At 37.4% G+C, this 12,960-nt stretch overlaps 2 protein-coding genes across 2 annotated transcripts; both read right to left on the reverse strand.

Moving 5' to 3' along the window:
• Positions 1-3,031: 3,031 nt before the first annotated feature.
• On the reverse strand, positions 3,032-6,114 carry soul5 (heme-binding protein soul5). Its single transcript, XM_084423968.1, has 8 exons — positions 5,986-6,114; positions 5,822-5,881; positions 5,638-5,719; positions 5,406-5,526; positions 3,819-3,958; positions 3,575-3,738; positions 3,366-3,470; positions 3,032-3,268 (listed from the first exon to the last, which is right to left on the reverse strand). Coding segments are annotated over exons 1-7 (648 nt in total). The 5' UTR covers positions 5,988-6,114; the 3' UTR covers positions 3,032-3,268; positions 3,366-3,391.
• An 887-nt stretch (positions 6,115-7,001) lies between these two features.
• Positions 7,002-12,893, reverse strand: shfl (shiftless antiviral inhibitor of ribosomal frameshifting). Its single transcript, XM_084423967.1, has 11 exons — positions 12,667-12,893; positions 12,057-12,242; positions 11,635-11,776; positions 11,414-11,463; positions 10,431-10,469; positions 10,234-10,287; positions 10,086-10,136; positions 9,808-9,963; positions 9,546-9,649; positions 9,223-9,380; positions 7,002-8,086 (listed from the first exon to the last, which is right to left on the reverse strand). Exons 2-11 carry the CDS (start codon positions 12,081-12,083, stop codon positions 7,875-7,877), a joined length of 993 nt encoding a protein of 330 aa, XP_084280093.1. The 5' UTR covers positions 12,084-12,242; positions 12,667-12,893; the 3' UTR covers positions 7,002-7,874.
• Between the last annotated feature and the right edge of the window lie 67 nt (positions 12,894-12,960).

Consider the following 12,960-nt stretch of genomic DNA (forward strand, 5'->3'; position numbering starts at 1 on the left):
GGACTTTGCTCCATGTTGAGGGTAATAAACCGGAGTCTGTCACACCTTCCCAACAAGCCAGACCACATTCATGCTGGAAGGTGCATGAGCATTTCAGGAGCAGCGAATGTGGAGGGACACGCTCACCATAAGAAAAAAACACAAACAGACCTGATGCTAAAATTCTATGGCCATCGATTCATGAATTTTTTTATAAATTGTTTATCAGACCAATGCAACTACAGATCTACAGAAGTGTTGTGTCAACTGCATAGAAAGTCATTACAGTCCTCTTCCATATTTCTGTTCGGTGGGGATAGATGTATTTAGATGTAATGCTTACATTTTTTTAAACTAATGTATCTCTTCTTATTTAAAGATATTCCATCAGCTTTGGATTTAAGAAGCCTAATATGACGAAGAGAGCTGGTAAGTTCAGTGATGTGGGTCTGATGTCAAAGGCTATATAAACAATTGAAGGGTAACAAAGACAAATGCTGTCAAATTAAACGAGGTATTGTCTCGACTGTTAATGAAACCAAAAATTTGTGCAACGGCAAAAGCCATTCTTTTTAATGCAAATAGCTGGTTGTTCAACATATTTCACCATTATCTATCATAATATCTGCACACTGTTTTTACATTGCTTTACCTCATCAAAATAAATGAAAAAGCAGTTTTCATCTTTTTATAAGTTATACAAGATTCAACACATTTTTTTGTAAAGTCAGTTTAATGTAATTTAAGTTGAAATGACTTACATTTTTAAGTACAATCAACTTGGATGTTTAAGGCGGCACCGTTTTTTTTATTTTTTTTTGTGCAGTAGCATATTTACATTTGCCTTGAAAATGGAATCTTTTCGCTTATTTTATTGAGAAAAAATAGTCATTTAAAAATTAAAATTTGGAAAAACTCATTACTAATGATCAAAGCAAGCTGCTTGGTTATCATTTTGTTTTTTCTTTCTGTTTGGGAAATTGTGAATAGTATACAGTGAGGAAAATAAGTATTTGAACACCCTGCTATTTTGCAAGTTCTCCCACTTGGAAATCATGGAGGGGTCTGAAATTGTCATCGTAGGTGCATGTCCACTGTGAGAGACATAATCTAAAAAAAAAAAATCCAGAAATCACAATGTATGATTTTTTAACTATTTATTTGTATGATACAGCTGCAAATAAGTATTTGAACACCTGAGAAAATCAATGTTAATATTTGGTACAGTAGCCTTTGTTTGCAATTACAGAGGTCAAACGTTTCCTGTAGTTTTTCACCAGGTTTGCACACACTGCAGGAGGGATTTTGGCCCACTCCTCCACACAGATCTTCTCTAGATCAGTCAGGTTTCTGGGCTGTCGCTGAGAAACACGGAGTTTGAGCTCCCTCCAAAGATTCTCTATTGGGTTTAGGTCTGGAGACTGGCTAGGCCACGCCAGAACCTTGATATGCTTCTTACAGAGCCACTCCTTGGTTATCCTGGCTGTGTGCTTCGGGTCATTGTCATGTTGGAAGACCCAGCCTCGACCCATCTTCAATGCTGTAACTGAGGGAAGGAGGTTGTTCCCCAAAATCTCTCACAGTGGACATGCACCTACGATGACAATTTCAGACCCCTCCATGATTTCTAAGTGGGAGAACTTGCAAAATAGCAGGGTGTTCAAATACTTATTTTCCTCACTGTATATTAATGATGCAAACATGTCACTAGGTGGCACTATAATACACAATTTTACTCTGTTGATTATAATTGAAAGCTTCTGCATATGGATCTTTCATATATGTATAGCCCAATCATTTCGGTTTTTTTTTTTTTTTTTTTTTTTCCTTATGAAACTTTCAGATCTTTAAAATCAATTGAGCACTTTTTTGATGTCTGAGAAAATAGGACTAGAAATGCCTGTATCAAATAATGAGGTATGTCCAAAAACTGGCATATTGCATTAATTTACTTTACGTATCTTTAAGTATATAGATTAGAACTATGCTTTATAGTTTAATTATATAATATATTTAAAGGGATAGTTCACCCAAAAATGAAAATTCTGTCAGTAATTACTCACCCTCATGTTGTTCCAACCGCGTAAGACCTTCGTTCATCTTCGGAACACAAATTAAGATATTTTTGAGGAAATCTGAGCCTTGTCTCACTCCTCCATAGGCTGCTAGGTGGCCCAAACTTGCTAGCCCAGAAAAGTTATTAAAGAGATCGTTAATATAGTCCAAGTGACTACAGTGGCTCAATCTTAAGTATATCAAGCGACGAGAATACTTTTTGTGCGCAAAAACAAACAAAAATAACGACTTTATTCCACTATTCATTTCCTTCTCTCTGGGCTTCGTAGTGTTTTTGCGCAGCGCGTCTGTGTTGCACGTCATCACGCATCACACACATGACCAGCGTCGGCCAATAGTGAGCCTACGTGGTGACGTGTAACACAGACGCGCTGCGCAAAAACACTACGCGAACCAACTAGAGGTCGAGAGAGAAGGAAATGAATAGTAGAATAAAGTCGTTATTTTTGTTTGTTTTTGCGCACAAAAAGTATTCTCGTCGCTTGATATACTTAAGATTAAGCCACTGTAGCCACTTGGACTATATTAACGATCTCTTTAATAACTTTTCTGGGCCAGCAAGTTTGGGCCACCTAGCAGCCTATGGAGAAGTGATTTCATCAAAAATATCTTCATTTGTGTTCCGAAGATGAACGAAGGTCTTACGTGGTTGGAACAACATGAGGGTGAGTAATTACTGACAGAATTTTCATTTTTGGGTGAACTATCCCTTTAAGCAAATTGGGCAATGCAACTAGCATTTGAATGTCATGGTCACTTGATAAAACAATTGGTGCAGCAGTAAATGTTTCTGGCTCCACAGCCTATTGTTATTAAGGGTTCGCATTTTTTCTGTGCAAAATTTTGTTTGTTTTTCACCACTGCATCCACAGCATCTAGTCTGTCAAATTTAGCAATTGTGGCCATTTTTCAACCTGCACTTGCTATACATTAATATACAATATCCATTAATCCCAATAATACAATACACAAGATGTTTACAATGATATTTTTATTTTATTTTTTTAAACATATAAAATGCTTATAGAAAAAAGACCATTCTTTCGAGTTTGACATTTTTCTTAGACAAATGGCATCATTTTTTTTTATGTTCTCTATCTAAAATATGTGTTTATGGTACAAAATCCTACAGTACAAAGAACGTATATAAAAAAATGAAGGTGGTTTAACTTGTTAGGACTGTAGCACTCATGAGTAATACAGATCTGTTGCTCTGAAACATATATTACAAATAAATATATGGTTAGACATTAGAGGGTCCTAGAAATTATTATTAATGGTAAGGCTTTTTATTTAGATGAGTTATTTACCTTGTTAGAGAGGAGCCTCAGAGAAATTATTCACTCTTAGGACACACCGGCTCACCCTTAGGAATATACCAGACTTCATTGTGTCTGTTCAAAATCTTCATTGGGCTGCAAAACACACACACATACAGACACAAGAATAAACATAAGAAATGAAGACATTACAGAATGTAATTGGCAGAATGGAGGTATCATTTGGAAGCTAAGCGCACCTGTTAAAGCCGACATTATAATAATACTGCGTCTCATATGTAGCCTGTACATTGTCCAGCGATGTCTTTAGACTCTGAGCCTGTGATTTGGACACGACTGACATCATCCAGCCCCCGTAGCTTCTGACGTACACTTTCATATCCGGAGTGTCTGTGAAGTATATCTGCAAATAAATTGAATTCAAGATCATTAATAAAGGGGCTGGGGATCCTTTCAGTCCAGTAGAATATCCCAGAGACTCACAGATGGATCAGTAGGTTTGGGTGGGTTGGCCTGGTAGTCGGAGGGCAGGAGGAAGCTGAGAACATAGACTGATGACTGCCACATGCTCGCACTCGCATTGACTTTAATGATGACTGGTGCAGTCATGTCAATCTTAGCACCTAGAAAATGAGGCATATTATTTGATTATAATGGCGAATCTCACAAAACTTGTCAAGAACTCACCCTAGCCATAAAACCCCATAAAATCAAAATGAATGCACAAAATGATGCACATCTACCGCCTCCAATTTGCATTACCATAATGCAAATAAACAAACAAATGAAAAAAAGATCAATAAGTTATGACAACATATGTTTTTACAACTCCTTTTTTAAAAACAGTTTAATGTAATTTAAGTTGAAATGACTTAAATGTTTAAGTATAACCAACTTGGATGTTTAAGGCAGCATCTTTTTTTAAATGATTTCGATTTATATAATGTAAAAAAAGTAGTGCTATATTGTAATGGTAGCTATTTGTAGGCTACATCACTGTATTTGTAGTAGTTTAATTCATGTGTATTTATACAAAACACACTTACAGTAATGAGAGAGTAATGAGAAATATAATTTAGTATAATGGGAATTAAAATGTCTGTAAGCATTATAGTCATGTTTTTATACAAAATATCAGTGTGTTGAAATCCGTCACCCGCTGTGTTTCACTAAACGTCGGAGAGAATTATATAGGTGCGCTAACGCTATAGTAGCGGTGTGTTATTTAGTGATTCGAAGAGTGCAAATTAGATAACGGGAGAATTATGCTGCCTTCACCTGATATCTGTGGCAAAAAAAAAGTAAAGTAGGAAACTGAATGCATATTAAAGGGAAAGTTCGCTCAAAAATGTTGTTCCACGTTTCTTTCTCCTGTTGAACACAAAAGAAGATATTTTGAAGAATGTCGGTAACCAGACAGTTGATGGATCCATTGACTTCCATTGTATTTTTTTTCCTGCCATGGAAGTCAATGGATCCATCAACTGTCTGGTTACAAACATTCTACAAAATATCTTCTTTTGTGTTCAGCAGAAGAAATAAACTCATACAGGTTTGGAACAACTAGAGGGTCAATAAGTAATGACAAAATTGTAATTTTTGGGTGAACTATCCCTTTAATTAAAGCGATACTCCCTCCCCCAAAAAATTATACTCCACCCTGAAAATTCATTCATCATTTACTCAACCTTGCGCAGTCCCAGGTGTGCATATATGGCTATATTTCTTCAGATGAACCAAAGTGAACACAAATTATTTTTTTGCGTTTTACTTCAGATTCATCAATCCGGATCATATTGATTCCTGTCTGTTCACTTCACTTCACTTCACTTTTTTAAGTGACAACCTTGGGGTCCCATACACTTGCATTATATGGACTCACATATTGATTACTTTTCTAAAACCCTTCATGAGTGTTCATCTGAAGAAAGAAAGTCACATACATCTGGGAAGGCATGACAGTAAATGAGGGAATTTTCATCTTTTTGGTCCCTACAGTATAGGGATGTCAGGTTTTAAAGACATTTGCTCCCCCACGATGAATATAAAATCTGACCAGCACAAACTCACCAGCCTCATTTTCTCCGGTGATGTATTTAAAAAGTTTCCTGAACGCTTTTGGAATCGCAATATCCATGAAATAGGATTCAGCTTCTGCGGTCACCCACTTAACAGCACCATAGTGACGTACCTGTAGGAGAAGATTACTTCATCTCATTACCATGTTTGAGCTTGTCATTTCATTTCTAGCCATATACTCAATCTCTTCATGCTCTAATTTTCATTCTATCTTGTATCTCACCTCATAGTCCTTTCCGGCACAAACCAAGTCATACAGCAAGCACTCTTTCGTCTCAGTGCAGAAACTATCACTAGTGGATTCACTGCGATGTGGAAACAAAATACATTAAATATATGACACTATAGTGCACATACAGTAGGTGTTTTTGGTGTAGACTGCAAAAGGGATTAAACATGAATCTCACCCAACTCTTGCATCTACAGTCAATGCAAAGAGCAGCACGGTCACCCCTGTCAGGCAAATCCTTTAAACATTCAAAAACAGACAGAATTAGGTTTCATTTAGGGTACTCTAGTCAGACAATAAGTACAGCTGTGTGAAAGAGAGCGTAAAAATGTCAGTACTTACATGTTGTCGAGTCTTGTAACTTCAGGCTGTGAAGAGAGGAAGCGTGTGCACGTGAGCCTGCAGGCTCTTATTTATACATGTAATGTTATGAAATCTTTTCCCTCCTACAGGACACACCCCGACCCTGCAGTGATATAAGCATGTTAAGTAAGAGAGTCTCATCCACTAGGGACAGTATTTCATCTTTTTTTTTCTATACTTGTTGTGGTTGAAAGTTCTTTTGAATTGATTACATGATTGTCAAATGCAGCCATGTGCAATATTTAGAAATGTCACGTTTTCAGTTTATCCATACAGTAGATTGATTGAGGTACTTTCATATACATCTGATGACGTTGGTCGCATTTATATGTAATGGATAATTTGTGATTATGTACTCAGAAAACAGTTTTTTTTGTTTTGTGTTTAGGGAATAGATGAAATGAGCAAACATAACCTTTGACCGCAGACTGACCACAGCTCTGTTCATGATTTTGAAAGTCATCCAGATGTTTAAGTAGGCTAAATGTCAATATTGCTTAACTTCTTGGAGTAGAAGAGGAATATTTTTTTCAGGTGACAAACTGCAACTTTATGCCTTTAATAAATGCTTGTTAGCCCATATAGACAGTTCTATAAATGCAAATATTTTTGCTTTAATGTCTCTTTAAGGACATCACATTTCATGGTCTTGATGTTATAACTTTGCCAAGTAACTAGTGTACACACAACTTTAGACCTCGTTTGATGGTCACATAGAGATCTCTTGGGGGGAAAAAGTTCAGGCTGTATTCAAAGGTTTAGCTGTTAGGAAACTATTGTTTGTCTCCTGTTTAGTCTTGATGCTATCGGATATCTTTTGTTTAGGGTTTATTATGGCTTTGGGTGTAACTGGGTGTCTTGTTTCATGAATTGTTCAGGTCATCATACATCAAAAGAGTTCATTTCACATCTGTTACAGTTATTTGCCAATGTAATCATGCAAAGACAACATTATCCAAAGTTATGATGTAATACTAAAGACAAAACTATTCTCATTCTAGATATTTTTATTTTATTTTGACACATTAATGGTTTAAACACATTAAACCCCAAAAATGAGTTCGCCATGAAACGCTTGTTTCATAAGGCTTACATAACAGCAAACCTGTTTTATTAATCACGAGCGGACTGCTTTTTTCTTTGAATGCCTCTCTTTTGATAGTTGTGTGAAGAGTGTAATCTCTGACAAAACAGGTTTTGAGAGAAATGTAGACTTAGGAAAAACAAAGATAGCCATTTAGGCATGTGGAAATTGACTATTGAATAGTTGGAATACTCTTTTCATTGGTGTCATATCATGTAATTTTAAGATTATTCTCAACCTAACAATGGCAGAACAAACTGATCACTAGTCATGTGAGAGGGAAATATACTGATTTAAATATAGTGGAAGTCAAAGGAGAAGTTGTAATTAGTGAATGAGTGACGTTAAAACACAAAATCTGGACTTGTCTGTTCAAATCAGCTATGCGATAAACATTATATCAGTGCTGTTGAATGCTTGATTCCTATTGGTCATTCCAACTGTTGTTTGTTGACTACAGTTAGGGTTAGTTTCATCTGTATGGCTGAGAGAACCAAATGCTCACACTCTCTCTCTCACACACACACAGCTTCATGTTTTGGCAAAATTACTACCTCAAGCTGTGTATTAACTGATCCATAATTTAACGGTCCATCTTCAATCATTCCTTATTTTGATTGTTTTACCTGAATTGTTTGGTGTGTGTTCATATAGCCTGCATTGCATGACATATGTCAATATTCAGGCTGCTTACACCTTTGAGGGAATCATTTGAAAGCGCATGTTTCGTTCAAAGCAACAAGTGAAGCGACGTCAGTCCTTTACACTGATTTCCGCTGCTGTCTCAGCTGCTGCTGTCAGAGTCTTCGTCAGACTCTTCCTCTATGTCATCTAGAATGAGCTGGTCGATGCTTTCTATCAGACTGCCCTGACTCAGACAGGTGTTGACGGTGGATCCGCTGCTGATGTGAGCGGGGCTGGGGAACACCACGCGTGGCTTTCTGTTCTTCTGTCTGCTGTGCGGGTGAACGCATTCGGTACCAGGCACATGGGGCTCTAGATAGGACAAACATGCAGCTGGTCATACTCATGCAGTTCTGCTTAAAAAAAAACATGAGAGCTTAATATTCAAATTCAACATGAAATGACATTCACAACCCATTTCACTTCCATAACTAGGTCCTGTAAATAAATATTTTTTTTAGGATTCGGAACCATTTTAAACTAAGAAATATTATAATATGAAATAAGAAATAGATTAGATTCTATTTCACAAATATTGTGGCCACCAATTAGTATTTCGTTCCCATGTTTTTGTAAATCCGTGGCTAGGCTGTACTAATCATTTTGATTTGACTAAAACAAGGGAACAAATTATTAGAATGTGGTAATGAGTTACCACAACGAGAGAACAAGACAATAAAACGAGGGAATGATTTCTTAATTAATGGCCACAATGCGTATATTTGTGATGTTCATCATGTGAGTTCTTTGTACAGAGGAAAATATGTTCTTGCTTTCATTGAAGCTCAAGGGTTATTCTCAAATCACACTGGAGTACATGATCATCATGTTTGACACAAACTTGTAAAGTTCAACAAGTTCAAACTTGTGACGGTCTTCATTGGCTGCCCACGAACAGCGTCTACTTTGCCAGGCCCTCAAACCCTGTGGTTGTAGCTGAGGTCTGAAAGAGTTTGGTTCGTGTTGTCGAGAAGACGCTGTTTTCTGTGCTGCCAAAGCAAATACACTTTGCCGCACTTCCAAAGGATGAGGACTCGAATTGATAAGGTTAAACCGACTCCATCGTTACTGTTCGTATCGCTGTGCATCAAGTGCTGAAGAAGATACGCAGCTGAAATTTAGATATGCTAATAAACATTTTGTTTCCGACGCGCACCGTAAGCGGCCGACCAATCACAACAGACTGGGCCATCTGACCAATCAGAGCAGAGGAAGCTCTCGGAAAAGGAGGGGTTTAGAGAGACTGAATTCGAGCAGCTTCAGACACTCTGAGAAAAGAGGTGATGTGCCATGTACATTATGAGAAAAATAAAGTGTTTTTTGACTTTGGATGCATGTAAACTTATTGAAGGAGACCTTCAAAACAAAATTAGGAACCTTTAAAATAGCATAAAAGTGACACTGTGCAAGACCTCTAGTGATCATTGTGTCAAACGGCATCTTATTACCCATTCGATTATAACAGTCTTCAGCAAGGCAGCTGTGCTGATTTCTTTGTCTAGGCCCAGGTATCATGCCCCTCCTCCTTGGTGGAAGAATCTTAGAGGGGAAAATGGCTGAGCGACAGCCGTAACAAGGGGAACGTCCATCCATCCGACCAAAACCCCTAACAGAAACATTAAATGTTAATACAATACTCCTCATCATGCAGAAAAAAAAACATTGTCACGTTTAAAATCGATGTTTAAAACTAAAAAAAAAAAAAACACACAAAAAAAAAACACACACACACTTACTATACATTATACTATACATAAAGTTAAAGTCTTACTTGAAGGCCCGAGCGCAGTTTGGACAGTTAAACTCTGCTATACCCCACATTTTGTCGGCTGGGACAGGGTCATACTTCTTCTTGCATCGATGACAGCGCGACACCTATAACAAGCCAAGTGCACACCGATAAATGCTAAACATTTTCAATTTTTATTCCAATTTAGTTTAGACCATGACATGTCTGAGCTGTGACTGGAAACAGCTGAGGCTGATTTAACTAAATGTGATTTGAGCTTTTAAAATGCGTTCAGACGTCATACCCTTTTCCTCTGAGGCACACGTCGCCACCAGTCCCTGTCACATGACTCGCAGGCAAACTGATGTATGACAGAAGGGATCTGGTTTGCCTGCGCCAGGTCAAACATTCGTTTGTTCTCTTCTGTTAATGGCAGAACCCGTAGACGATCACCAAGCTCCTGCAAGCATGTCTGTGCATGTTAGTTCACACTGCTAAGGCACTGCAACACTTTTTTTTAGTATTCAATTTGGTTTAATTCGGACAATTTATAATTTAAGTAAACAATGCACATAAACTAACCGTTATATCCTTATCATCATCATCGGGTTTTTCCTTTTCCTTTCCCTGAGCCTAAAGTGGAACAGGAGGGATGCGGTAAGACTAGAGTGTAACATGATGTTTCATTTGTCTTGTAAATCCACATCCAAATAGGGAAACGCCTTCTTACTTGTGCTGATGGTCTTGCACCAGAGGATCCAGATGACTTGGCAGGTTTTTCTTTCTATAAATTTTTGATCATCACATCTTGACTATCACCATTATACGATTAAAAACTGTAAGCAGCTATAACTGGTACTTTTATTTTCAGAAATCATGTAACATAAGATTGTTTACAGGGCTTTCAGAGATGATTGGGATTGTTACCTTTTGTTTTTCATCAGCTTTGAGTTTCATAATCACATTCTAAATGAGAGCAGAAAATGTGTTAATGAGTAACAGGATTATAAATACAGTAACCCCAGTAAGTATATGAACACTTAAAGGTAGGGTAGGCAATTTTCGGAGAGGCTAGCAATAGCGAGCTAGCTTTGAAAGCTTAAGATCCCACCCTCCCTTCAGAGCGTCTCTAAAGCCACGCCTCCTTCAAAACACATAAACACACACTACCTCATGTCTCAAAGCACGTAACATTTCAATAGTAATGAACATACCATCTGACTGCTGAAGATTCATTTCGGCGTTGATAGTGTTGCCATTGAAACGCATAAATTTGAGTCACAAACCGCTCAGAGTACAACGTCACGGGTTTCCAAATGACAGTAGTTATGGCATGAACGCAGTATAAGCTGGTTGTTTTGGTTCAGGAGGAACTGTAAAAGGCGGCTGCTGTTTCGGTCGCGGTGCTTGTGACTGACGTCTGTCTAACTCTGTATAACATGAAACATGTTGATGACGTGTGATGTCTGCGTGAGCAGGTGCACGGAGGTATGGAAATACATGCGCTCACAGGCAGGTGGGACATCTTACCGTTGCATTCGGACCGAATGCAATGATTGGACAAACATTTTATGGTCCTACGCCTTCCACAGACGATATATATATATATATATATATATATATATATATATATATATATATATATATATATATAAATGCATTTAGACCACTTAACATGATTGCTATCAGGTTGTGAAGAGACTTTAAACCAACATAACAACAAATGTTTCTGGAACAAATCACCTCCCCTGCCTTTAAGTCACATTTAAAATGAATGAATTTCTTTGCATTACAAAAACATTCACATTCATGTATTTTAAGCGGTGTCCAAATACTTTTTTGCTTCAAAATACACCTACAAACTCTTTCCATAAATTTCCATAATGTTCCTAATGTCATATGCAACATACCTTAGCTACAGGGTCATTATTCAAAGCTGACTTGTCTTCCTCGTCCAGCTCTACACATAAAAATGCATGAAATAAATGAGTGTGTGGAGTCGACACAAACTAAAAACACAGAACTAGACATTTGCATAAATAGAACTTGCATAAATGGTAGAGTGAGTGCGGGCAAATACAGTAATACACTTATGAGACATGGTTCTTAAGAGAAAAGGTTTGCACTTTACCCCTGTCATTATCTGCCATTAGGGCGACACACATTGCAACCATGCGATGGTTGTTCCCATAACGTCGCATGAGTAATACAGCCTTATCAATTTCAACAAGACCATGAAACTTCTCCCTCAGTCGCCTCGTACTTTTTTCCAACTGCATAAGGAGAGAAAACGTATGCAATTACTTCTCTTTATTTGAAAGAACAACCACAGGGTGAAAGACTCGCGTCAGTTGCCCTATTAATACAAAGGCGATTTTATGCAGGAAAAACATGAAAACGTTTTATAATAAACGTAATAACCTATATTATATGCAATATGCACAGTGGTTAAGGAAGTTGCACTGCACCGTACTTCCTTTAATAGCATTATGTATTGTCTCAAATAAAATATCATACGCTTTGTCTTTATTGTCAGAAGAATGAATACTGTACCTCTACTTCTTCACGCATTTGATTCATCTCGTTCAGTGTTCGGTTTTCGTATCAATAACAGCGTTATTAGACCTCTTTTAGTGTTGCACCGTTTCCTTCAGCGCTTTCAGTCTGTTAGTTAGTCTGATCACTTTCGGTTTGGTCAGAAATACCACAACATGACCACTAGAGGCCGCCACAGTACAGCTGTAAACCGAGCACAAATAAGAGCACTTTGACTTTTCATGCAAAGTGTAATACTGAACACAGAACCTTGTACTAGTATACTACTCTCGTACTACTTTTACCTTATCTTTCTATGGCAAAAACAGTAAGAGTAGTAGGCTATGCTATTAGTATGCGGTTTTGAATTCAGCACAAGATTTTGATTCATCACAGGACTATATCCTCAGAGTCCTATATATCATTCCTGTTTAGTAGCCTAATCGTGGCAGATTCACTTAAGTCATAGAACATTTTTCAATCTTAAGTCAAATTTCTGTAATACAGCCACTGGGTTACTAAAAAGAATCATTCTGATTTGCTTAATGATTCACTAAATCAATTAGCCTAGCTGCATCCCAATTCAGAGGCTACATTATTCAGATGGATCCTTCGCTGCCTTGCCTACCCCAGAATTCATTGCACGCCGGAGATCTTCAATGATCTAATTAAACTCTACTAATAAGCAAAAACGACTTTAGATAAACATAATTTTTTCATCATTTAAAACAACAACAACAAAAAATCTCTGTATTTCTACTAGGCCTACTGTATTATTGCATCATTTAAACTTTTGTTTCCTATATTATTGTATTGCCTTTCTACTGTTCCTATATGTCTGCACTTTTCTTCTGCACTGGAAGCTCCTGTCAGCACGACAAATTGCTTGTGTGCATAAATATATTGGCAGCACAGCTGAAAG

This window comes from Rutilus rutilus (assembly GCF_951802725.1).
Source record: "Rutilus rutilus genome assembly, chromosome: 1".
Classification (NCBI taxonomy): domain Eukaryota; kingdom Metazoa; phylum Chordata; class Actinopteri; order Cypriniformes; family Leuciscidae; genus Rutilus; species Rutilus rutilus.

What these genes read in the sequence shown, in the direction of transcription:
- soul5 (XM_084423968.1), bottom strand. An exon ending in ACTGTAGATGCAAGAGTTGG is followed by an intron (nt 5,720 to 5,821) that starts GTGAGATTCATG and finishes TCCACATCGCAG; the next exon opens with TGAATCCACTAGTGATAGTT. An exon ending in GTGCCGGAAAGGACTATGAG is followed by an intron (nt 5,527 to 5,637) that starts GTGAGATACAAG and finishes CTTCTCCTACAG; the next exon opens with GTACGTCACTATGGTGCTGT.
- shfl (XM_084423967.1), bottom strand. Translation starts at nt 12,083, where the DNA reads ATGAATCAAATGCGTGAAGAAGTAGAG. An exon ending in ATAATGACCCTGTAGCTAAG is followed by an intron (nt 10,470 to 11,413) that starts GTATGTTGCATA and finishes GCTCTCATTTAG; the next exon opens with AATGTGATTATGAAACTCAA. An exon ending in AGACTGTTATAATCGAATGG is followed by an intron (nt 8,087 to 9,222) that starts GTAATAAGATGC and finishes TGTCCTATCTAG; the next exon opens with AGCCCCATGTGCCTGGTACC.